At 33.7% G+C, this 25,105-nt stretch overlaps 1 protein-coding gene across 2 annotated transcripts; it reads left to right on the plus strand.

The window, feature by feature from the left end:
- The first annotated feature begins 2,897 nt into the window (after window positions 1–2,897).
- Window positions 2,898–12,724, plus strand: LOC148851242 (aldehyde dehydrogenase family 3 member F1-like). Of its 2 annotated transcripts, none has more exons than XM_088947346.1 (10): window positions 2,898–3,495; window positions 5,406–5,474; window positions 6,890–6,986; window positions 7,643–7,849; window positions 10,663–10,787; window positions 11,142–11,246; window positions 11,358–11,530; window positions 11,719–11,809; window positions 11,904–12,053; window positions 12,317–12,724. In XM_088947346.1, the coding sequence occupies exons 1-10, from the start codon at window positions 3,295–3,297 to the stop codon at window positions 12,551–12,553; spliced, it is 1,455 nt and encodes a 484-aa protein (XP_088803472.1). In that variant the 5' UTR covers window positions 2,898–3,294; the 3' UTR covers window positions 12,554–12,724. The 2 variants fall into 2 exon arrangements, with proteins under 2 accessions (XP_088803472.1, XP_088803473.1); XM_088947347.1 differs by having other exon boundaries at window positions 3,151–3,495; window positions 11,904–12,111.
- The last annotated feature ends 12,381 nt before the right edge of the window (window positions 12,725–25,105 follow it).

The raw sequence follows: 25,105 nt of genomic DNA on the forward strand, positions 1-25,105 counted from the left end.
TAAAGGAAGCATTTAAGTCTTCCAACGATATTCAATACACATTAGGTGTTACGGCATTAAAATGAATAATTATATTACTACACGTATCGAATGAAGTTGTTCAAATCTAATGAAATTTGTTGCAAATTAATATCCCTTTGCCTTTCGAGTCGTTTAATTTGGACTTTGGACCTGGATTGTATGATAATGTGGGTCTGATTTAACTGAGTTCACATCTCTGCCCCATAATGCCCTACAATACATTCCGACTTTATATTGGGAACATATTTGGTGATGTCTCATGATCTCTCATATTTATCATTGGGAGACATTCACAATACAAGGTCGGGATGTACTGTGAAGCATTGTGCGGTGTCTCCCTGTGGGGCGTAAATGTGAATTTGATTTAACTTGCCTCCCATAAAAATATATTCATAAAATAGAATTATATTTAAATAAAAAAAACCTTGATTAGTATCTTGTACATTGGGCTTAGGCCCTCTTCGATAACGCTGAACGCTTACCTCTTATCACTCACCGTACGCGTTCAGCGATTAAAGGCCCGTATAATTAATAATTATTAATAATCATTAATAATAATGTTATACTTAAAAATTAATCATATTAGAATTAAGTAATAAAAAATAATAATTCAATACTTAAATAAAAACAATAATACTAATAATTAATTCATAATAATATTAAAATTAAATAATATAAATATTAGTAATCTATATTCAATAATAAAAAATTTAAAATAATAATATTAATTAATTATTGAATAATCACTTCAAAATAATTCCCAAAAGTAATATTAGGATTAATTCATTAATGATTTTTCATTTAATCATTGTTGTAAATTAATATTATTATTAATTAATAATACTATTATACAGTTATTAATAATATTAATTATTAGTAAATCATATTTATTAATAGTGAAAAACAATTACTAATAATATTACTTAATATTAATTGTTTTAAATATAAATTAATAATAATCAATTATTCATTAATTGTTAATTTGTAAGTATTTAATTATAGTTAGAATAATTTATTAATAAAAATAATTAAGTAATGAATTAATTAATAACATTATTATTATTAATTAATTAACAATTAATTAATAATTAATACGTAACATTGATTAATTAGTATTAATCATTAATGAGTAATGAATTATTAAGTAATACCTAGTAGTTAATTAATCATAATATTAACATTCGTTAAAAGTAATATGAAGAATACTAATCATTGATCTTAATTAGTAATACTATAAATAATATTAATTATTAAGAATTAATAATATTAGTAATCAATGATGATGATGATGATGATGATGATGATGATGATGATGGTGATGATAATAATAATAATAATAATAATAATAATAATAATAATAATAATAATAATAATAATAATAATAATAATAATAAAATATGTAATTAATGATAACTACTTAAGAATAATATTATTAATAACACATAATAACAATATTAATATCAATTCAGTAATGACTAATTAGTACTTAATATTATTAACAATTAATAATCAATAATATTATATAGTATTATATAGTTTTTAATAATATTAATAATTAGTAATGTATACATTAAAAATAATTGAAATTAATAAATAATTTAATAATTATAATTATAATAAATAATTAATTAAGTAATAACAATGATACAAATATTTACTTAACAATGATTTAATGATTCATAACAAATTGAATATGAATTAATAATAATAATTAATAATTAATAATTAATTATTAATTACTAATTCGTAGTAGTTAGCAATAATAATAATTGTTAATTACGAATAATAGTAATAATAATGAATTAATAAGATTAATTATTAATGAATTAGTAATTTTTAATTATTAATTAGAAATAATTAGTGATAATAATAATTAATATTAATTCTTATTATTATTTAATAGTAATTAAAAATACTAATAATTAGTAATAGCAGTAACTATTAATAATATTAATTAATAATTATTTGTGTATTTAATTACTATTAATTAATAATAATTACGGTTATCATTAATTATTAATTAATTATTACTAATTCATTAATTATTATTAATAATAGTAATGATTAATAGTAATTATTAAATGTTAATAATTAGTAATAATAATTAAATAATAATAATAGTAATAATAATTAGTTATCAATTAGTGGCAATGAATTATTAATACTAATTATTACTGATTAATAATAATAATAATCATTATTAATTATGAATTATTAAAAATTAGTAGTGATAATTATTTAATAATAATAATAAATTATTAAATGAATTATAAAAATTTATTAATGATTTATTAATATTTAATAATTAATATTATTATTTGTTAATTAATTATTAACTTATATATTAATTATTAATTAATTGTATTAATTAGCAATAATTATTAATCATTACACTATTTTTTAATATTATTTTTCATTGAATTACATAAAAAACAAAAAGTTCTCAGATATAGGGTTAAAGTGGACATTTGACAATTTTCAAAGTTCAGAATTCAGAGTTCAGAACAACATTCTTTGTATTCAAAGTTTAGAGGAAAGAAAAGTTCACAAATACCAAAATACCTCTTAATATAATTATTGCACTCTCAGATGTCTGACTTTAGAGCAAATGAACAGGCCCTTAGTGTCACTTTGGTCCCCGAACTTTAAAATGCGATAATATAATATCGGAAGGTTTAAAATGTACCAATTTAGTACATATCATTAACTAGCTGTTAAATGGCATTTAAAAAGACACAAATACCTTTTGAGTATCATCTAATTTTGTTTGATATGATCCCAACTTATTTGAATATAAGAGGTAAATATTTGGAACTGTTCATTTTTTATCAATATTTGGATCGTTTATAAATAAAGGTCAATGACACTCAAAATTCATTTATGTATTTTCAAATACCACTTACTAATCGGAAATTTTCTCTTAAGAAATAAAATTTTAATATTTTATTTATACCATAGTTTTAGCCAACAGGTGTGTCCCATTCCATACAATTCAATTCAATAGTGTGGAGCAAAACGTGTCATTGTCTTTATTGAAGCAAAACCGTGATTGTGATAGCGGTGGGGAGACAAAAGATGTAAGAAGAAGGGATGAAAGTAATTAAATATTGAAGAGATTGGATTTAATTTAACTTTGCAAAATCTAGGGGCCTAAACAAGCGAAGCTCAAGAACTCGTGAAATCCATAAAAGAGGAGAGGCGGCGAAGACATCACGAGTATATATTAGATAGCAGGCAAGCAAGGCTAAAACACAGAAGCGAGAGACCATAAACATGACGGTAGCAGAGTTTGGGCTGGGAGAGAGATTGGGGGAACTCAGGCGGACATTCCAAAGCGGGACGACAAGAAGCTTAGCTTGGAGGAAAGCTCAGCTGCAGGCGCTCCTCAATCTCGTACGCGACAATGAAGAACAAATCTTTCAGGTCGTCCATGAAGATCTTGGCAAGCACCCTGTCGAAGCTTTTCGTGACGAAGTAAGTCATTTTTTTTTTTAACTTAAAAGAAACTGAGAGTTTTATCTTGATTCAGATTTCTTAATTTGCTGCAACTCATGATGAATACTTACATCCAACTGGCTAGTTGCTGCTTCCCCAAGTCCTCCAAGTCCTAACTAACCAACCAAAGCTTTATCAACCGACTGATCAACTGGCTGCTGCTTACATCGCTGGGGCATTCTGATCTCTGATACTTAATTCCACTCAGAAGTCTAATAACCCAAATTCCCCACCAAATACTCCCTTGTAAGGCAGGTGCTTCAGCTATCGGGCACCGTGTTTCCTTTCCCTCTTAGAGCGCTACCCAGAACCCCCACCCAAACAAATACTCCCTCTGATCCATTAGATGGGCCCAGCCCCAACCCAATCTAACGGGCGGGTGGAACATATGAAAATACAAGGTGGGCTATGTCCAGTCTACGGATGTTTAGAAGGTCCCAATCTCTCCTAAGAGAATGTAATCCCCTGGGGAAGGGGTAATCATGGCCAGGCCGGGGCGGGTTTAGCATCAATGATAAAGGCTTTAACTTAATTAAGCCCAGGCCCGGCCCAGCACACCCCTTGGGCCTAATGAGAAATGAGTTTAGGCCTATGATGTCTAATAATAAAAATTTGATTATTTATTTATTTTTAATTAAATAACATGTGATACATACAAAAAAATGTGACACAAGCCCAAGTTAAATTGGGAATGGCTAAATTTTGGGTCTACATATCAAAAAAAAAAAAAAAAAAAGCATGGGCCTCATTTAATTCCTATAGTTGGTTTGGCGTGGTTTACTTATACTTGCCTTCATTCTCATTCTTGAGCAATATGCGACTTGGAACAACATTAAATAGTAAATATTACCATTGAATGTTTTTTCATGTCTTACATTGCTTAGGCAATGAAAATCAAGACCTTGCCCTCATTTATATAAGGCCTTATTTAAGTGAACAATCTGCATATTTGAATTGGCTCAAGTATTCATACATGTGTGGATATGTGTCAATTTATTAATATTTATTTATTATTTATATTTATATGTTCAAACTTAATTTTTATATTATATATATTAGATAATAAACATTTAATATAAAATAAAATGTATTTGTATATATATATATATAACATATAAATATAAAATATATTATAATATTATTATATATAATATATATTTTAAAATATATATTATATTATATTACAGGTTGACCAGTCTAGGCTGGGCTTGAAGTGTTAGGCCCAAATCCGGCCCAGAATTTTCCAGGCTTAACACAAAATCCTAGGCATAGGCCCAAAAATTTGTGGGCCGGGCCGAGCCAAGAATGATCACCCCTACGCCTGTGTGAAGTGTGATACAACTTGTTTCTTCCACACCGTAAACTGTATGCACCAAAAGCATGGACCCCGGTTCATACTTAATAAATTCGAATTTTGGTTCAGTAATTAACCCATGCCATGAATGGATGAGAGTTATATGTAAATATTGCTTAATGATGTGGTGTTGTACTGCTTATGAAAAGAGGATTCAGGCATTGATTCATACCGAAAATAAAGAAAAAAATTAGGCAATAAGCACTTATGAAGAGAGTAAACATTCCATTGTTCCATACGCAAATGGTGTCGGCTAGCGCGGTTTACATGACACAAACCTTACAGTCACAAAGCACGGGAATTGATCGATCATAAAAGGGAAATATAAGACAACCAAAGTCTTGGCAAATGCAAATATTAGAGTGCATGATCTTATATTTTGTATTATTTTGTATATATTATATTGTATATATTTGCATTTGTACTGCTTTCAAATTGAACCTCATGAAAATTGATTTGCATCTCATCTTTGGATACCAATCCAAAGTAAAAAATAAAAATAAAAAGTTATTGTTGACCTGATTTTTGTTTATAGGTCGGAGTCATATTAAAATCACTGACCCTCAACCTGAGATGCTTGGAGAAATGGGCTTCACCCAAAAAGGTAAGATTTTTCATTGGTTATTCATATTCACAATTCCACATCCCTTTTTCTTTTATTTACATTTCATTAAATATAAATTGTCAAATTATCCACATCTATTCTTTCAGAGGGTGTTGGACAATATGATTCAAGGTTTTTAAAACCGACCCGGAAATAGAATCGGTCAGGGGTTTGTTTTTCAGTTCGGTGGTTCAACCGCCTGGGTTGAATGGTTTGACCCGTGATGTCATAAATCAATTAAAAATAAAAAAATGTTTAAAAATAATAATAAATAGCATAAATTAAATAAAGTACAGAAAAATAAAACTAACTAAATACAAAAATAATAAAGTACAGAACACATAGAAAATACAAAAAAAAAAAACAGAAAAATTCTAAAAATACAGGAAAAACACAAAATTTTCAAAAAAATACAGAAAAAACGTAAATTAGGATGAATACAACTTGTATGTGGGAAGGGTATGATACTAGAAGGGCTTTGACCGATCAACCTCTATTGGAGTTTTTGATGAATACAACTTGTTCTTTTTTTTTTCTTTTACTTTTTTTTGAAAGCCCCTAAGGGCAATTGCATTTAATTAAGGGAGAATAACTAATAACGCAGGGTCAGAATTTGTAGGCTCAAAATACATTTGGAGTAGGTGCCAACTCAAAATTGATGTCAATTCAAGGCGGCGGATATAAATACATAAAGTGTGGTTTTTGTACCTTTATAATTTTGTAGTAAGAATCAGAAATCTGCATTAGACCTGTCATTACTTTTCGTTTAAATAATCTTGGAATTTGCATCTGTGCAATAATAACACAAAAAATCCGGACAAGATGATCAATACCTGATCGGCTGATCCCACAACAAGCTAAAAGCAAATTTAGTAATTTTATGAGTTGTTACATTAATAGGTGTAATAATTTTAAAGCCTGACATCATCAATTTTGCGTTGGGTTTATTAACATGGAGAAATTTGCAGCGGTCAAGGTATCGAGAGATTAAATGCATTTAAAATAAAACATAAAGGAAGCTTGAGTAGTTTACTCTTCTACATAATCATCTTTTTCTAACATCGTTTTAGAAAACGATTTAGAAATGGAACTATTTTGGCCTGCTCTGGTTTGAATGGATGGCCCATTTTGATAAAAAAATGGCCAAAAACCATTGAATGGGTTGATAGTTTGATCGCCCGGGTTAATTAGTTGTTGACTCTTTCAATTATTTTTTATCAGAAATTGGTTTTAGGATAAAATGAAACTGGCCGCCTGGATGGCTCCCGTGCCAAACGGTCTGACCGTCCAAGTCAATAGTGGTTCAAAAACCATGCTTTCCAAAATCACACTTAAAAACTCTCAATTAATATATATATATATATATATATAAAGCCACTGCTAATTTCCTAATGGGAATTTGTGAAAATTGGCAGAGCCCACTACCCTTGGCTTTCTTCCCTGCAACTGCTGAATTGCTGCCTGAACCTTTAGGCGTTGTTCTCATATTCTCTTGTTGGAACTTCCCTATATGTGAGTTTTTCCTTTTGGTTTTTTATTTGATAATATTTCCTTTTGTTTTTATTATAAATCAGTTAGATATATGATGTCAATAAAATATTAATTTAGGTGATATTTGGCAAGTCTTTTTATGTGATCTCCTATGTTTTGACAAGTTTAAAAGACTGAAAATTGGTCTTTTTTCATTTGGTAATCAAAAGCTGATAAGACTAGAAGACACATGCACAAAGGGACCCAAAAAAATTGAAAACACTGAATTTCAATTAACTTCAAATGAAGCTTTTTTATCTATATAATAATAATCTCTAAATGCATTTTTAAAATCCCGGTAGACCAGGCCACTTGCCAAACGATCTTTATCTTTAAAGACAAGGCCCAAAAGCTCAATATATCTTTTGATCATTTGTTCTGCAAAAAGATCTTTCTAAAAAAAAAAACTTTTCTAACGGCACCTTATACAAGGTCCATGATCTATCTCATGGTAGGCTATAACCAAAATAATCAGTTGAAGATTGACGGAGATGTCCATGTTTTGGCATGAAGCAAAAAACATAGTTTCTCCTGCAACCAACCATGCGCAGCACTTCCATGGTTGTTTGAGTACTCATGCTACAATTTTATGATCTCTTCAAAATGCTCTTCCCAGCTAATGAGATTTCTGATTGCAGCACTGGCATTGGAACCATTGATTGGAGCCATATCTGCAGGGAATGCAGCACTTATTAAACCTTCAGAGATAGCTCCTGCGTGCTCTTCCTTTCTTGCCCGTGTCATTCCACGCTACCTGGACAATAAAGCGATAAAAGTTATTGAAGGTGGACCTGAAACTGGGGCAAAACTCTTAGAAGAGAAATGGGACAAGATATTCTTCACCGGTATCATTACTACTTCATCTTTTACATTTCATGGTAGCTATTAATTTAAGCACCCTCAATTTTAGTAGAGAATCTCCTCTTAGCCCCGTTCTTTTTTTTTGGATTTTGAGAGGGGGAAAAGTTGGTCAATGAAATTTTGTTTTTTATTGACTAAGATACCCATGTTCTTTTTCTCCAGATTTATGTGAGGTTCACAGAATTCTCAGATGGATGAATAATTTTCTCACTTGGAAAGTTGTCAACACTTAGATGGGAGTTGGGACATAATTGTTCCTTTTAATAATGATTTTGTTATGACTAAAATGGTCATTTTCTTATTTACATAGAAATTAAAAGAACATGGGTATATACATTTACCTGGGTAATGATAAATGCATTTACCCGGATAAATAACTTCCCAGAAAGCGAAGAGAGCCTAAGAGTAAAGTCCCAACAGGTCAAAGTTCAATTTGACCCGACTCAAATATATGGAGCAAATCATACTAAACCCAACCAGTAAATAGCAGTAACCTCTTATTATTGTATTTACAAATCTTTCATTGTCACTATGTATTCTGTGGATATTTTATTTATCCATGAAAGTTTATGATAAACATAGCTTCGAGAAACAAAGTTTCAAGTCTTTTAACGGCAGGAGGGAGTGAAAGAGATTTACTTATATAACACAACATCAGAAAATTATCTCTTAATAAATTGGCTATTTTTTTATACCTAGAACAATATGGAAAAGATCTAGGTGTTTAGAACCGTAGGCATTAATTTGTATAAATGCTCCATATGAGTGTCAAGTAGGCATGGTGGTTTCACCCTCTACTTTTTCTATTTGATTGCCCTTAAACACCTTGATTTAATTGAAAGCTAACATTTGCAAGAAAGATTATTTTGGTACTTTTTGTAATGATACCACCATTTTTTACCTTTTTTTAATCTATGTGGTGTCTAACTGGCTTGAATATATAATAGAAAATGCACATATAATTAATCCAATATCATTTTAAAGATTTTAAAAGTATAAAGTTTCATGAAAAAAAAGCACTCACATTCTCCACAGTACCAAACACCCTCTTCAACCCAAACATGACACAGTCAGGCTTAATTGAAACCTAATTAAAGCAGACCCCAACCCCATGAAAGTCCTTGCCTGTTTCTTAGCTTTCCATGAAACTGGGCTGAAACCGAGGTAAATGTAATAGCCTGATATCGAGCATCGAGTTGGGGGGTGGGTGGGTGGGGGGGGGGGGGCAAGAAGCCCAATGAGAGGTGCAAAGACGAGAGAAACTGACTAAGGGTGTTAACAAGGTCCGACCGAGTAATAGTGAGGTAAAGGAGGCGGTCAATGAGATGCCAATATGGAGATGGGTTAGTCAAAGGTTCGCCATCATCAGGAGAGAGCCTCAGATTTTGTTCCATCGGGGGAGAGCTTGGTTTTTACTTTTGAATCGAGAGCATCCATGTCAGTAAGTATATCAAGAGAATATTTATTCAGAGAAATATACCAACGCCGGAGCGGGAGACCTCTATGCCCACTAAGATGTATTTTAAACGATTAAGATATTTTTAAGGGGGTATGTTTTTTTTTCGGATTTAAAGGAGAAGGTTGGTCGATAGGATTTTGGTTCCCATTTATGTGTAGATCAGGAAAAGTTCAATTCTGTGGGTGCCACTCCCGAATTGCATTTAACCAATAAATAACTTACGAAAAAGTGAACAGAGCCTAATTGAAATTGGTTGGGAAAATAACTTCTTCAACGATTGAATGGCCTGATCATCGCTGCCTGCAATTACAGTGTCATCCACATATACGAGAACGGTAGTAAATGAGGAACCATGCACTGAGGTAAAAAGTGAGTAATCAACTGCTCTTGGTAGGCTGTGGTTTTGAAGGCACCACAGGTACACGAGGCCGGTGTGATGAGCATTGACAATTCATCCCAGAGAGACTCCAGTTTGCTGTAGTACGCGGTAACACAATCAGTCCGTTGGTGAAGCATTGCAATTGTCCTCCGCAGCTGATAAATCCGAGGTCCATTTGGAAGGTGAGAAACGATCCTTGAGATCTTTCCGACAAACTTCGGCTGCTGAAGTGGCGTATAAAACGCTTGGTGCCAAATCACAGTGCAGGGAATTTAGCAACCCAAGATGACACCATATTGTCAACTCGTTTGCAGGCAGGAAAGACTGGATCTGTAGAGGACGGTTGCTTTATAGTCCCATCTACAAAATCCTAACTTATTTTTGGCAGATAAGGGCATCTTCATGGCTCTCTTGCAGCTTACATAATTGTCGCCGGTGAGGAGCGCAGTAACCAATACCACCCCTGGGTTATCCGAGTGGTGTAGGTAGTAAGGATTGGAGGAATCCCCTGTAACTGAGGTTTGTGAATTTTCCGGCTCTGATGCCATGTGAAATTTCATTGAAGAGATTTTTATATTTAATTTAAGCCGAATGGCTTTGATTAAATACAACAGGTGTCTTGTTCTACCATGACCCTCAAAAACCTAAGTTATAGTTATAGTAGGAGAGGGAAGAAACAGCTATCTTATAGAAAGGCAGAGAGTCCAACACGTTTTTGGTGTTGTGCATGAATACGCCACTCGTAACAGTACTGACTGAGTTCATTGTTCTCAAATCATAGGTCAGCTTCTTTGTTTCTCTTTTTGAATTTGGGTTGCTGAAATACCCTTTCGAAGTATATTTTTCAGTGGGTTAAACTTTGCTTCTTAACATTGTAAATCAGTAAATGCCAAGTATTATCTGGTCTGGTATTTGCTTTCAATTAATATTTTCTTTCTCTTGTATCTATACACCCTCAGGAAGTCCACGAGTTGGACGCATCATTATGTCTGCAGCTGCAAAGCATTTAACACCTGTTACTCTGGAATTGGGTGGAAAATGCCCTGTCATCTTAGATACCCGATTGAGCTCCTCAGAACTAGAGGTAGTTTCTGTACTGTAACTCCTTTTAATGTTTATGGGAAATCCATATCTGGTATGGAAGACCTCTGAGTAGAAATTGTTAAACAAACAAAAGGATGAAATTGATTAATATGACCATCATTCTTAACCTTATTATACAAAGCAGTGTTGTCAGACTTTTGGACAGGTGTGGAGAGTTGAATTAGTGTTGTCAGCTTTCCAGTTCTCTGTCTGGTCCAAGTTTGACATTTTCTACTATTGTTGAGTTTAGATCCCCTACATTCAAATGAGTTAGAGATAAAGAGTTGTATGATCAAAGCAACCTTCTTTATCCTGTTATCCCTTTTCTCTTATTTAATTATGTTTTAACCTCAAGGTTGCCATAAAAAGAATAGCATGGGGGAAATGGGGCCTGTGCAATGGCCAATCATGTGTAGGAGTTGATTATATTCTTGTGGAAGAGAAGTTTGCACCAACTCTGGTAATATACAAATAATGGTAGTTCTTTTTTTTGGGACTTGATTTAAGATTCAGTAGTTACAGAAACTTCAGAATTTAATCATTCTTTTCCTTGATTTCATGTTATTTTCAGATCGATTTATTGAAAAAGTCTATTGATCAATTCTATGGAAGAAAAGCAAAGGATTTCAAAGACCTTACCAGGATTGTAAACAGGCACCATTTTGAGAGATTGCATAATCTTATAAAAGACCCAGCTGTTGCAGATTCAATTGTTCATGGTGGTCAAGTAGATAAAGAGAGAATGTATTTTTTATGACCCTTCTCTTCATAGTCACCATACTCTTTTCAGTTCATAGAAGAGGATGACTGTCTCAGTATCTAGAAGCCCGGTTTGGTGCAGAACCTAATTAATAGTTCTAATACATAATCAATGTACAATCATCTCTTTCTTCTTCGATTATGAAATCATAATTTTCTTATGCATCTCTTAGGTTCATTGAGCCCACGATTCTGTTGGATCCTCCACTTGAAGCTGAGATCATGACTGAAGAAATCTTTGGTCCATTTCTTCCAATAATCACTGTGAGAAATCTTTCACCAAGATTTTTTAAATAATGCTTCAAATTAGTGTGCTATTGATTCAAATGTTTTTCACATCATGATCGTCCCTGTACAGTTGAAGAATATCGAAGAGAGCATTGAGTTTGTAAGTTCAAGACCAAAGCCTCTTGTCCTCTATGCCTTCACCGAGGATGAAACACTGAAGAGGCTGGTGTTATCACGAACATCTTCAGGAAGTGTTACATTCAATGACATTGCAGTTCAAGTAATGCAGCATACAAAACTCTCCTACTCTTGTTTCTTGACTTCTAGCAAATTCCGTGGTACAGAAACATGTTCTGTGGTATTAGTACTGCGAAAACACATATATAGGCTGTACAATTATACAGTGATTTTGGGGTGCAGCATTTAGAGCCATACAATTGCCTAAGATTTACAGCACTAAAGTGTTTTAGCAGTATATTTGTGGAGTTAAGATCTGCTGCACTTGTTAGTAAACTAACCAATTTTCTTTTTATGTGTATGTAGTTCATGTCAGACGACTTACCATTTGGTGGCATCGGTCAGAGCGGCGTTGGAAAGTATCATGGGAAATTCTCTTTCGAGGCATTTACCCATGAAAAAGCAGTTCTCAGAAGAAACTTTATATTTGACCTGGAGTCAAGGTACCCTCCATGGAGTGATTTCAAGCTGAACTTCATCAGATTGCTTTACAAGTATGATTATTTTGGGATAATTCTCCTCTTTCTGGGGTTGAAGGGATGATTATCACATCACAATATATCAAGACCCTAGTAACAATAAATGGCACGAACATGCTTAATTAATATCAAGTATTGCCCAGATAATCAAAATATCACTTTGTTGAATTCCAGATGCATACTAGTGAGATGGTTCTTCTAACTTCAGCTTGAATGAGACTTCTTTAGTTTTCAAGGTGTTTTGTTTCTTTTTTCCTTTTCTTTTCTTCTGTCCAAAGTCCAGAATGAACTGGTTGAGTTTGAGCTCGGTTTTGAACAATATACCATTTGGACTGCTAGATTAGATTTTGGATTACATTTGGGTGGTCTAGATGGATCATGATGAGTTGGAACAAAGCTTGGAGTGCTACACCAATTGAGTGGTTCAGATCAATAGTTATATATTGGGATACTACTTGAATGACTTAGAACAAATGTTGAATAGTTAGATATTGGCAAGCCATTAAAGGGCCAGTTAGATGTTCAATAGTTAAATCTAGCTCTCGATAGTCGATATGATCGCTGATAATTTTGAAGCTTGTAAAGTGGATTTTGGGAAGGATGTGATGTTACAGTAGTGTGAGGGGCTGAGTGGGATCTTTTGTCAAATACTTATAAAGCCTTGTTGCCTTTGACCTTATACCGTCGATGCAAATTCTGCCACATTTATGGCGCAGTTGGTTGAAGTGTAGAGTTGATATTAGTGGCAATTGGCTGCACTGGTTGGCCTTTGCTACTTGTTAGGAATTGGCTGGTTGGGATGGGTTGAAGTCTACATATGGGCAAAGGATATTCTTATACCTTACCATGCTTAGGACCTTAGAACCAACCTTTACCCCTTCAAGAAAAGCCCAAGCAAAATACGGTCTTTTACGGCTGCCCAATCCCGGCCCAGAGTCCACAAGGTTAAGTTGCTCATTGTATCAGGCTGGCCCAAAGAGGTGATATTTCGATTAATAGGGGTGCAGCTTGGGTGGGCCTAGGGCTGGGCTTGGATTTTTTATCCTCGGGCTAGGTTCGGGCCTAAAGAGTCAGGTTTTTTATTTTTCAGCCGGGCTCGGGCCTAGCCCTTATACATTTATAATTTTAGAGGGGGCTCATTGATCAACCCGAGCCCAGCCTAGGCCTGACCCAACTTGAGTGCGTCAAATTACAATGTGTCTAGGCTCAGGTTGGGACTACCGGGGCTTGACCTCGGGCTCGGGCCTTAACCCCAAATTTTAGGTCGGACAAAAGTTGATCATAAACCCGGACCAGCACGCTCGACTTGCACCCATAATTTTAATCCATCTTAACTCAAAGAAAAACCGATATGTTCTGATGTAGATTCATGAAGGGCTGGTTTCTCTACACCTTGTTTGGCTTTTGGTTCAATAGCTTTGTTATCTTTTCTTTTCTTTTCCTTTTCTTAAAGGCTTTGTTCAGGACTTGGCTTCTTCGATGCTGAAGATGGCTTTTTATTATTTTAGTAAAATCAAAACAGGTGTAATTGTCTAAACTGTTCTAGAACTTTTCCCGGCCAAGAATATCCATTTGTTTGAGAAGCATCCTAGGGGGCGTTCCACAACAACATGAATGTTTTTGTTTGCATTTGTTTTTTTGAATCACTATATTAGAAAACAAAAACAAAAATATGTTCTTTAACTCTATTTTTGTTTTCGAAGGAAAAATAAATTGGTTTTGTTCCATAAACAATATCTGTTTTTTAAACCACCAAAAAATTATTCTTAAAACAAGAATGCGCTTTTTCTAATATAGAAATTGTATGATTTATAGAACATGATATTAAATAACCAGATAAAACATGTTTTGAAACTAGAAAGTCAACAATATGTTTTTTGTTTCATTATTGAAAAAGAAAAAGAACACATACACTACAAAGAACATGTATTTTTGTGTTTTGGTTTTGAAAAATAACTTGTTTCTAAAACCATCTGGTTTTGATTTGTTTTTGAAACCAACAATTAGAAAAACATTTCTCGTTGTAGAACACCCTTATAATTTTAAAATATCTAACTCAAAGATTTGATCTAATTTAAATTTTAAAAAGCAATTAGAAAACCAAACAATAAAGGCTTCTGAACTTGCCACATAGATAATAAATATCAAGTACACCTCGAAATTATCGGAGCCAACGAAATATCAAATGCCTAATGTTGGTTTAAAAAGAACTACCTCTTAACAAAACAGAGTAAAACTAATGAACTAATGGTCGCATGATTGATGTTATTAATTTATTATATCAAATAGTGTCTAATTTTTTATGATAATTTATCTTTATTTTATGGGTAAAAGATTTAAAGCTTTTAAATATTAAAGGAAAAAATCTATGATACTAAAAGATATGGTATCAGGATCCAATCAAAACTATCTGTAAATTTTGATAAATACCACCTTATTGGTCATCTCCTTTTAGATACGAGTTGATTGGTTGTAAATTTTTCCAATATCATATTAATGAGGATTAATTTTTTTTAAACCCAATTTAACCCTTTATTTCTCTTGCTATAAAATCAATAAGATGTCAAGCGCCAATACCTTCTAAATATTCTGACAATTGTTAAAAGTGATCTTTAATCGTTTTCAAGATAGATTGAGTGTATTTTAAGAGATAGGTGTCAAAAAAATTTCTAAATACTTATTCAACAAACTTACAACGTTATGCCTACCTGATCTTCCTGATCCAGACTGCCCATTCCATCCCATCCTTTACATCACACAAATGGGTGTTTAAGACCAAGAGTAAGGGTTATTTGGATAGCCCATGATCAAGCTACTTATGTTGTTATTATCGAGTTTTATGAAAGGCTTTTCGATTACCGGCCGATCTGACCAATAGGAATGGGATCTGATGATTCACCAAACCAAAAGGGTTGGGAGTTCAGAATTTTACTAATCTCGAATCTTTTAAAAAATGCTAACAAAAGATCAATCAGATCAAACCCTTTAATATGGATGAGAAAAGAAAAACAGGTGATTAGTTGAACGTAATTGATCCAAAAACCTCCAAAAAGGATTCTGCTAGATCTGATGGAAGCAGAGAATTAAAGGAAGCGGACGAGACTTAATTACTCTAAGATAGCCAAAGTAGATGTACAACAAAATACGAAACGGAGTAATTGATCAATTAAGGGAAAAATAGCCCTTCTATTGATTCCATGAGATATAACAGTGTTCTATTTCGAGGGGGAGGTTTCAGTCTTTATTTTAATGCCTACTGTTAGCCTTATTTTAATGCCTACTGTTATCAAGGTTCAAAAAATCATTATGTATCAACTGACACGTATCATATCGAGAGCATACCGATATGTCCATAAGTTCAAGTTTAGGTTTTTCTTTCTTTCTTTCTTTCTTTCTTTCTTTTTTTTTTTTTTTTTTTTTGATAAGCAAGGTTTAAACGTAGGTTGATCCTTAATCTAATCCAACTCATCTAATTAACATTTACTTTATTAGAGAAAACCAAAAGGAATTAAGAGATATTTAATAAGAGGAAAATAATGATTTAATGGGAAAGGGAGACTAAGAGTAAAATAAGGATTTAATGCGAAGTGGAAATGTTACAAACATTGACCATTAAGGTGAGAGAGAGATTTATTAAAGAATAATAAATATGCATGAATTTTATTAGAGACAATAAAGACCCATGAGATTTTTAATGATTTAATATAAAAATAAATAAGCACATGTGTAAAAAAAGGAGAGGAGAAGTTACCTGTGAGCTCAGGACCCTCACCTCCTTTCTTTCCTCTTTATATTATATATATAGATTACCATTGACCGATGACCCTATTCAATTATTACAGGCTAGACCGTTCATCCTCAAGATAAGCATCAATGCCCTTTGATTTGTAGACGAACCATTCATTGTATTTTTTTTCTTATTCTTTTTTATTTTTATTGTGTAAATTAAAAAGGCCCCCTACCATGGGGTTAGTGACAAATATCCCCTTGAACTTTAATTTATGATAAAGGCTTCCTGAGTTTTCACTTTACGACAGATACCTTTGAATTTCCACTTTACCATATATGTCCCTGAATTTTCACTTTGTAACAAATACCCTCTAACTATTAAGTGAGATAATGAAATGTATTAAATTATCAAAATGACTGAAGAACTTTCCTTATTTTCCTTTCCTTACCCCTTTTCTCTTAAACCCTATTGACCAAAAGTACCTCCATTTTCTCTTAACAAAACTGGCTAAAATAACAAGAATCATTTCATTGGCATAAAAAAATTTAATTTTTTTGTTTATTTCACCAACAAACATAAAAATTATCCATTCCTCTTTGCGATGAATTAAGAAAAATCAAACAAAACCATCAATTTATATCCAATGGAAAGAAACCTCTATCATTTTATTTGAATATTGAATCCAACAAAAAATCTACAGGAATCTATTAGAGCAATTGGAAGGACTTCAATGTTATATTTAAAAAATTAATCAAAATTCAAATTCTGTATTATTTTATTTCCTATCATACCATATATCTGAAATCACTTCCTTTCTTTATTTTGCTTCCGATCTGGAATCACTTCTTTTTGTGTATCATTTTTTTTTTGGTCGAAGATTTTATTTGTCTAATTACACCAAGCTTTTCTTAAGGGGCTTTGATCATTCATTTATTGACTCGAGAACCTGCGTTTTGGTAATTCAAATTCCGGGTGGAAATTGCGGTCCTTCCTTTGGAGAGAGGGAACCCGTTGGTTGGGGGCGCAGAGAGTTCATAATCTCTGCAGTTCTACTCATAATTTTAATCAAGACAATCACATAGACTGAAGACTCGTTTGGGAGGGCTTCAGTCTTGATTGAACTGCTTTCATTGAAAAGCTTTGAAGAATATACTAAAACTAGCTTCCTTAGAAAGTTGTTTTCTTGTTTTTTTCTTTTGAAAATATTGTTTATTTATTGAAACGTTGAATATAAACATTTAACTTCAGTTTGAAAGGAGTACAAATATAAATATATAAAGTGAAAATCTTGCATTTTATATTATTTTGTATGAATTTGCACTGTACGTGACTATATATTTGTATTTGTATTTTTTCCAGTTTGGGAAAAGTGCAAATGTAAATATATATAATGCAAATACAAGGTTTAAAAGTCCTGATAATTACAAGGATTTACGTTATGCATATTTGGATTACAAGGTTTAGAAATATCTTGTCTTTGCAATCTTCCCAAGAGGCCCCATTCGGTTTATGGGAATAGGGGTCTGGAATTAGGGTTGTTCACGGGGCGGGTTGGGTCGATTTATTGAGATTTTTCCAATCGATTCGATCTGGTCGGGTTATCTGAAATTGAAACTGAAATCGACCCTGTATTAAGCAAAACCGACCTAGTCAATTTGAGTCGGGTTGGGTCGGTTTCGGCTCTAAGTTCAACCATGTTAATATATTGAAATTTTAAATTTTTGATTATTGAGAGTCAAATTGTATTAGAGATTGTGCTTGAGTTGAGGGGCTAAAGGGGGCGGACCAAGTTAGAATACAAATTATCAAGAAATAGAAAGTCAAATGTATTAGAGAAAGAAGACCGAAATTTGTATATTTCAAGAAACCTTCTAATCTAAGTAAAAAAGGACACCTAATTCTAATTGTAATTCGTTGTGCATATTTGGTGTAAAAGACCATAGAAACTAGGATCATTTGATTCTTTTCTTTACACTTTTCCAAAAAAATTCATTGTCTATTTGCCTTACAATATTTGCCATTAATGTCATTCCTAACTAGAAGACTAAAAATTAAGGTAGGTTGTAACTAGGATAGAGACAACTTAGTTAAATAGGAACTAAGTAGGTTGTAATTACTAACTAGGAACTAACTACTAAGTCAATTCGGTTCGGGTCGGTTTCAATTTTCACAACACAAAACCGACCGTTGCTAAAGAAAACCCGATCGACTTGGGTTGGATCGATCCGAGTTGGTCGGGTTGGGTCTTCTTATGAACAGCCCTATCTGGAATCGAAACCGGAATGGGCTATTCTAATTCCAACTGTTTGGTTGAGAGGAATCAGAATCATATTCCCATTTCTGCTAGAATACATTCTCCCATTTGAGGGAATGGCCATTCTATGCCCCTCCCTTGGGAATGAATTTGCATTCCTGCTTATTCTAATTCTCATTCTCATTTCTGTTTGAACCAAACAGACTATAGGAATATGCCATTTCGATTCCAGTTCTGAAACATTTCGATTCCAATTCCGATTCAGGTTATAAATCAAACAGGCCTTGGCCTTAATCAAATATCTTTGATAGGAAGTTCCTTGAAAGTAATTAAAACTCAAGAGAAGTTTTAGACATTGTAAGAAAAAAGTGAAGGTTTTAGATAATTTCCCTTACCATAACCATGGTTGAACCAAGACTGTAATAGACTTGTAAATATACATGTGTGTTGATAAAAGGGGGACAAATTCTTTCCGATGAGGAGAATGAAATTTCCCAAGCTGCTTCATACCACAAACCCAAATCGGTTTTTAACATAAAAAATTCCAACTCACTTTTTTATAGAAAGAAGAAAAAAGAGAACCGTTGCAAAGAACACTTGATCTATCATGCTCATTTGCGCTTAAATGATTGCATAAATGCTTAAACCTTCGATGAGGTCTCAAACATATACTAAAACCTCCTATCTGTTTCACTCTGATCCTTGAGCATCGCCTCATTAAAGGATCTTTCATTAACCTTCATGGAGGAAATATCAAGAGAACGATCAAGCATTGCTGTTATTTAGGGGTGTCAATTTGGATTTGATCCAATATGAGTCCGTTAAAGATGGACCGAGCCCAATCCGATCCAAAGGATACTTTAGACCATTTTGGTCCGGTCCAATTTAATGTTTGGACCATTCAATTTGTTTAAAATGGTTTTAGACCGTGTTTGATTTGAAGGAAATGGTAGAGAAATTCATTTTCCTCCCTTTCCCTATTTTTTCCTTAAATTAAGCATGGCCTTAATTTATATTGGTTCCAACCCGAGCTTGGTCCATTGACACCTGTATTCTTATTTTCTATCAATAGATTGAATATTATTTCAATCTGACCCAATCCAATATAAATTTACTATGGATTAGGTCCGATCCAATCCAATAGATTTCAGGGTTTTCCAATCCAATAAATAAGTGTCGCAACTCAACATCTAAATATCTTTGCACTTTGCAATTGTGAAATAAGTCATTTTACATGGTTTAGATGTTGAGTTGCGACACTCATTTTCCTTTGACTTGTGAAAAGCAGTTCACAAGGCAAACAGAACATATATTTTATACAAAGATAAATGATTTTTTTTTGTAATAATATTAAAGGTAAATTAAAAAGGTTATTTTGGTCTATTAAATTTAGGGGCCAAAATGAATAGGGCATTACAAAAGTATAATATAATGGTTATGGCAACAAAGGGCAGATTAGCTTAGAGATGTTTTTTTTTGTCTTTTTGTGTCATCCAATTGCCGAGGTTAATTGGTTAGTGTTCTTTTAGAAAACGGACGGGAAGTTTTAGGGGATGTTTGGAATCGTGGCCGTTTTTCAGAAAAATGGTGTCATGTCAGATTTACATAGGCGTTTTAACAAATGTCCATGTATCTTATTGTTTGGTTCAATCGATTATTAAAAAATCGGGTATGCCTCAAAAATTGGGACCCGATCGATGCATGAAACGCTATTCGGTGATCCATTTCCCCCAACGATTGACTGATGTGTATCCTATCTAGTGCTTACCTGTCAGTACATACATGAAAAACGATGATGAAAATCACCTTACCAAACAGCATAGTGTTGCTCATTGCCTATGTGGCAGAAGCGTTTTTTTGTGAAAAACGGGTCTTGAAAGCATAGGCGTTTTTTCTTAAAAATTGGTGCCAAAAAGCGTCCACGCTTAATATTTGTTAGAAATATCAGGGGAGATTAAAGAAGCTTAGGTGAGTATTAAAAAGGGAAGAGATGAAAAAAAATTTCTTTTTTTTTTCAATTTTTTAATACACGTTTTTTTTTTTTTTTGTTTCTAAGAAATGGGAATATCGTTTTTTACCACGTAAGATGGCTTTCCAAGAGTCATGTTTAATTCCACATAATTAAGTCAGTTTCCGTAGATTTTCTCACCCCTACGAAATGAGAGTCCACTTAGAATCAAACATGATTCTAAGTCGTGATTTACTCCAAAACATGATTCTCGGAATCAAACGTCATCCCTCCATTATCTTTCTACAACCGAGTTTAAACATTTTAACCGAATCTAGCTCTCTACTACAACACAACAAATCGATTACAAAGAGGAGCATACTGCATTGATCTTTGCCTTATTCAACATCGCAATATCCCAGTCCCAGGTATGTTCTCCAAATCGAATCCAGTCACTTCGATCACAACCTCTTTCATAACTGTTTAGCATCGATTTTAAGGACCAAAACGGGGAAGATTTTTACCCCAAAACATTACCAAATGGGTCTGTTTTGCTAGAGGTATTAGCCACCGACGTCATTCCGGCGACCGAACTTTATTTTCGGACATGAAATCCCACCGGAGATAGTCCCTATTATACCAGAAATAGGCCTTGTTTACCGCTGGGTCGAATTGTTTGTGTTCCATTTCGAAGAAAGAAACGGAACTAATTTGGAAGTTGTTGGATTGTAAGACTTTATTCATTGATCATTTTTGGGTGATCAGACTCTTGTAGGCATTAGTACGGCCAAACTCTCCATCATCGGTCCGGTTTTTTCAATCTCAGGTATGTATTTCACACCATTTGGAATCTCTAACGGCTGTTATCGGTGTTCACTTTTGCCAGAAAACTTTGCCAAATATCATTTATTCATTTAGGAGTGAAAGGGATTGAAATAAGGGTGAAAATCTCACCCTAGCTTCTGACTTCTGTTATTTTGTGTCGGATTCTAGATACTCCGACTAGAATCCGACCCATAACCATATAAATAAATTTTTTTAATAACAAACCGGTCCGGTTTCATCTTTTACAATCGGTCCAAACCAGCATAACTATTAATAATTGATCCGGTTTTGCGTTTTAACTAATAACTATTAATAACCAATTATTATTATTAATTTCTCAAAATAATTAATGATATTTAAAACCGGTCCAAACCAGCCAAATTATTAAATTATCATAATTTCATTAATTAATAAATAATCATTACTTATTAATTCATAATCTAATATTAATTTTTAATAGCTATTAATTAAATATTAATTTTTAATTAATAGCTATTAAAAATAATTATGATTATTAATTTCTGAAAATGATTAATGATATTTAATTTAAATTACTTGAGACATTGGCCCCATTCATTTTTACATAAGTTAATTTGTTTTATATATAATTGTTGACTAACTAAAAATAATGAAAATTACAAACATTGTCCAAAAATGATTTATTACAATTTCATATAATTATTATTGAATATTTATTTTTTAGTTATTAATTTTATAAAATTATTTTTAATAATTTTTAATAATTTTAATTATTTCAGTAATTAATAATATTTGTAATTAACATTCTCAATAATTGTTATATTCAGTAATTGAATAATTATAATATTATTTATTTATTTATTTTTATATCTTGTACTTTTTTATTTAATATTGCCATTAATTAGTTACTACTACTACTACTATTACTATTAGTTATTTCAGAAATTAATATTTTTAGTAATTAAATTTTTCAAAACATTTTCAGATACTTTTTAATACTTTTTACTTATTTATTTTAATACTTCTAGTAATCAGTTATTGATACTGTTTTTTATTTTAATATTTTAAAGAATAAATTTCTTAAATGGTTTAGAAAATTGATTAACTCTACTGCTGTTGTTTAATTATTGTATTAAAGTATCCCACTGTTTTTACAATTGTCGCCATTGTTAATTGAGATATACAAAAAGTCATTTTTGCCCTTAGTTAAAAAAAAAAGGAGCCAAATAACTCAGCCTATTCTCTCTCTCTCTCTCTCTCTCTCTCTCTCTCTCTCTCCTAGGTGTGAAATCCTAGTCTGATCGGCCTCCCTACCTTCGCTCGCTCACGGGCTCTGGCCCCGGTCCGATGTTAAACCGCAGTTGCAATTGCGGGACCTGTAATCCGCACCGGCGTTCAACTTGAAATGGGTTGAGAGTCTACGAGGAGAAGGCATGACAGGTAGAAGGTGCCCATTAAGGTGCAATGAAGTCGAGCTCTTGGTTGTCTTCCATGGTAAGAAAACAGGGCGGTTGTCGTTGACGGCAAAGACGACAGAGACCGGTTGTCGTCCCCTTTATCTTTCGCTGATATCTCTTGCTTGGGATCACCTTCATCGTTGTCATCGACGGAAGGGGCCGATTGGTTGATAAAATCAAGAACAGTAAACCATTCCGATGAGAACCCCATCTGTTGCTCCGGATCGTCAGGATTGTCTTCTTTGTCTCAGCCGGAAAATATTCAACAGCGACAACATCTCCACGAAGACCTCTACCACCTGGCTAAGACGGTAAGACCCATGGTCCACTCTTCAGCCTCCGCATGGACCAGAAGCCCGCCATCGTCGTATCCTCGCCAGAGATTACTCGCGAGATACTCAAGCACCAGGATGCAACGTTCTCTAGCCGCACAATTACCGAAGTTTTCCGCTGCATCACGTACTATGCCACCTCTTTAGTCTTTGTCCCTTACGGTGCACGGTGGAGGCTCCTCCGTAAGATCCTCACTGCAGAGATCTTAATCTTCTCGTGCCATGTAGCTCTTTCAACCAACTCGAAAACAACAGGTACCTCATATAGATAGCAGATACAATCGGACCTCGGACGACGCATCATAATTATCATCTATAGTTATTAATTCTAGGGGGTTACTGCCGTCACCGGAAATCTTTTTCGGGTTGTTGCCATTGCCGAAAATCTTTTTCGTGACTCAAAATGGGCGATCTGAGAACAAAGCGGATAAGGAGAAGAAAGGAAGAAGGAGAAGAGAAAGAAGAAGGAGAGAGACTAGAGGCAGAGGGGTTGCGACCATCAGATCTGGGGATAGCGGAGGTTGTGAGAGAGGAAGATCGGAGAGATACCAGAGGCGGAGGGGTTGCTACTTGCTACGGAAAGGGAAATATTGAGTTTTAGGAAAAAAAAAAGGGTAAATTATAAAGACGCCGTGTACTAGGGTCTGTGACAAAGACCCTGTACTTTGTTTTGCGATAAAAACCCTGTACTATGATGATGAGACAAATACCCCTTTGACAGTTAAGTCAGATGATGGAACTTTTTCTCTTAAATACCCCATTAAATTTTTCTATTATTTTTTGCCCTTTTTTTCTTAAAACCTATTTAATTTATTGTATTCCCTTTCTTCATTTCCCTCTATAAATTTATTGGCATGAGATACGGAATTTTATAACTAGCTCACTACCTCCGATTGACTCAGGACGATTTTCCTGCGATATGAGACAAAAATCAACAAGCGAAGATGTCGTTGAAACAGGACTGTGGTCACCACCACCGTCACAATTAGAAGAAGCTATTTATCATTATAATTTTGTTGCTAATGGTCATGATTTGTGGACTAACCTTGGACTGGTTCTCCAGTAAATCCTCTGGGCCATCAATTACTTTGGTTCGTTGCAATTTTGTTGCTGATGGTCATGAAAATGCAGATAGAAAACCTGCAAAACAGATTTATATGTGGAAAGATCAACTTAAGGTGAATGATGGAATGGAATACATTCTTCACACTTGATACAAGTTCTAGCTGATCTTTGAGTCTGTAAGTGTGAAGATGTAAACGGAAGAATATGAAGTTACAGGATTTGAGAGATCCAAGTTAGTCATCTTAGGGGTAATAATTATCAAAATTAATACAACGGAATCTGATCACTGAAAAGCAAGTAGTTCTCATGGCCCTAAGGTTTAAACTTTGAAAAATAGAGCGCAATAATTGGAGCACCTTTTGCAATTCCTGAGAAATTATTTATGATACTAGATCTCATTCAACTTGACCTAATTAATAAAGACATGATCTTGGGTCCTTAGTTCTATAGAACATTTGGAAGTGTCGAAATAACCATTACTTCAATCACAAGGTTTTCAGCCCATAAGCCGTCTTATTACATGCTAATCCCTATTATACCACACTTTGTGCTGCTCCACAGCTTCCTTCCTATTGTAGAACGATCTGGTCATTCTTAGTTGACACTCGCATGGTTCTTGAGAGGTACCTGAGACGAGAGGAAAGAAGAAGAACTCCCGGGGGTTTGTCCGGCGGGAATACTCCGACGATTAAGTCAGTATTCTATACAAGAAGCAAAGGGAAGACGAAGGCTATGAGTCCAGATTGCGTAGGTGATTCGAAGACACCTTATTCCTTGAGAATAAGCCCCTTATAATAGAATTTGGTTGCTTTAGGCACTCTGGCTTCTGATAGGGCAGGTATAACCGCCACTGTTAGTCTGCCATAGCCGTTACAAGCAAGACTGAGGTGGCACGCGCGGGGCCATCGTTGTAGGATACGTGCCTGTCAGGTGCGAGACACCTTTCTAAAGGTGACAGGTGCGACGCTATCTGACGAGGGACATGTCTGCTGTCCACATATTTGTCGAGTACGATGGTCGAGCAGG

The sequence above is a fragment of the Nelumbo lutea genome, chromosome 5 (genome assembly GCF_056320005.1).
Source record: "Nelumbo lutea isolate HS-2025 chromosome 5, American lotus-T2T, whole genome shotgun sequence".
Classification (NCBI taxonomy): Eukaryota; Viridiplantae; Streptophyta; class Magnoliopsida; order Proteales; family Nelumbonaceae; genus Nelumbo; species Nelumbo lutea.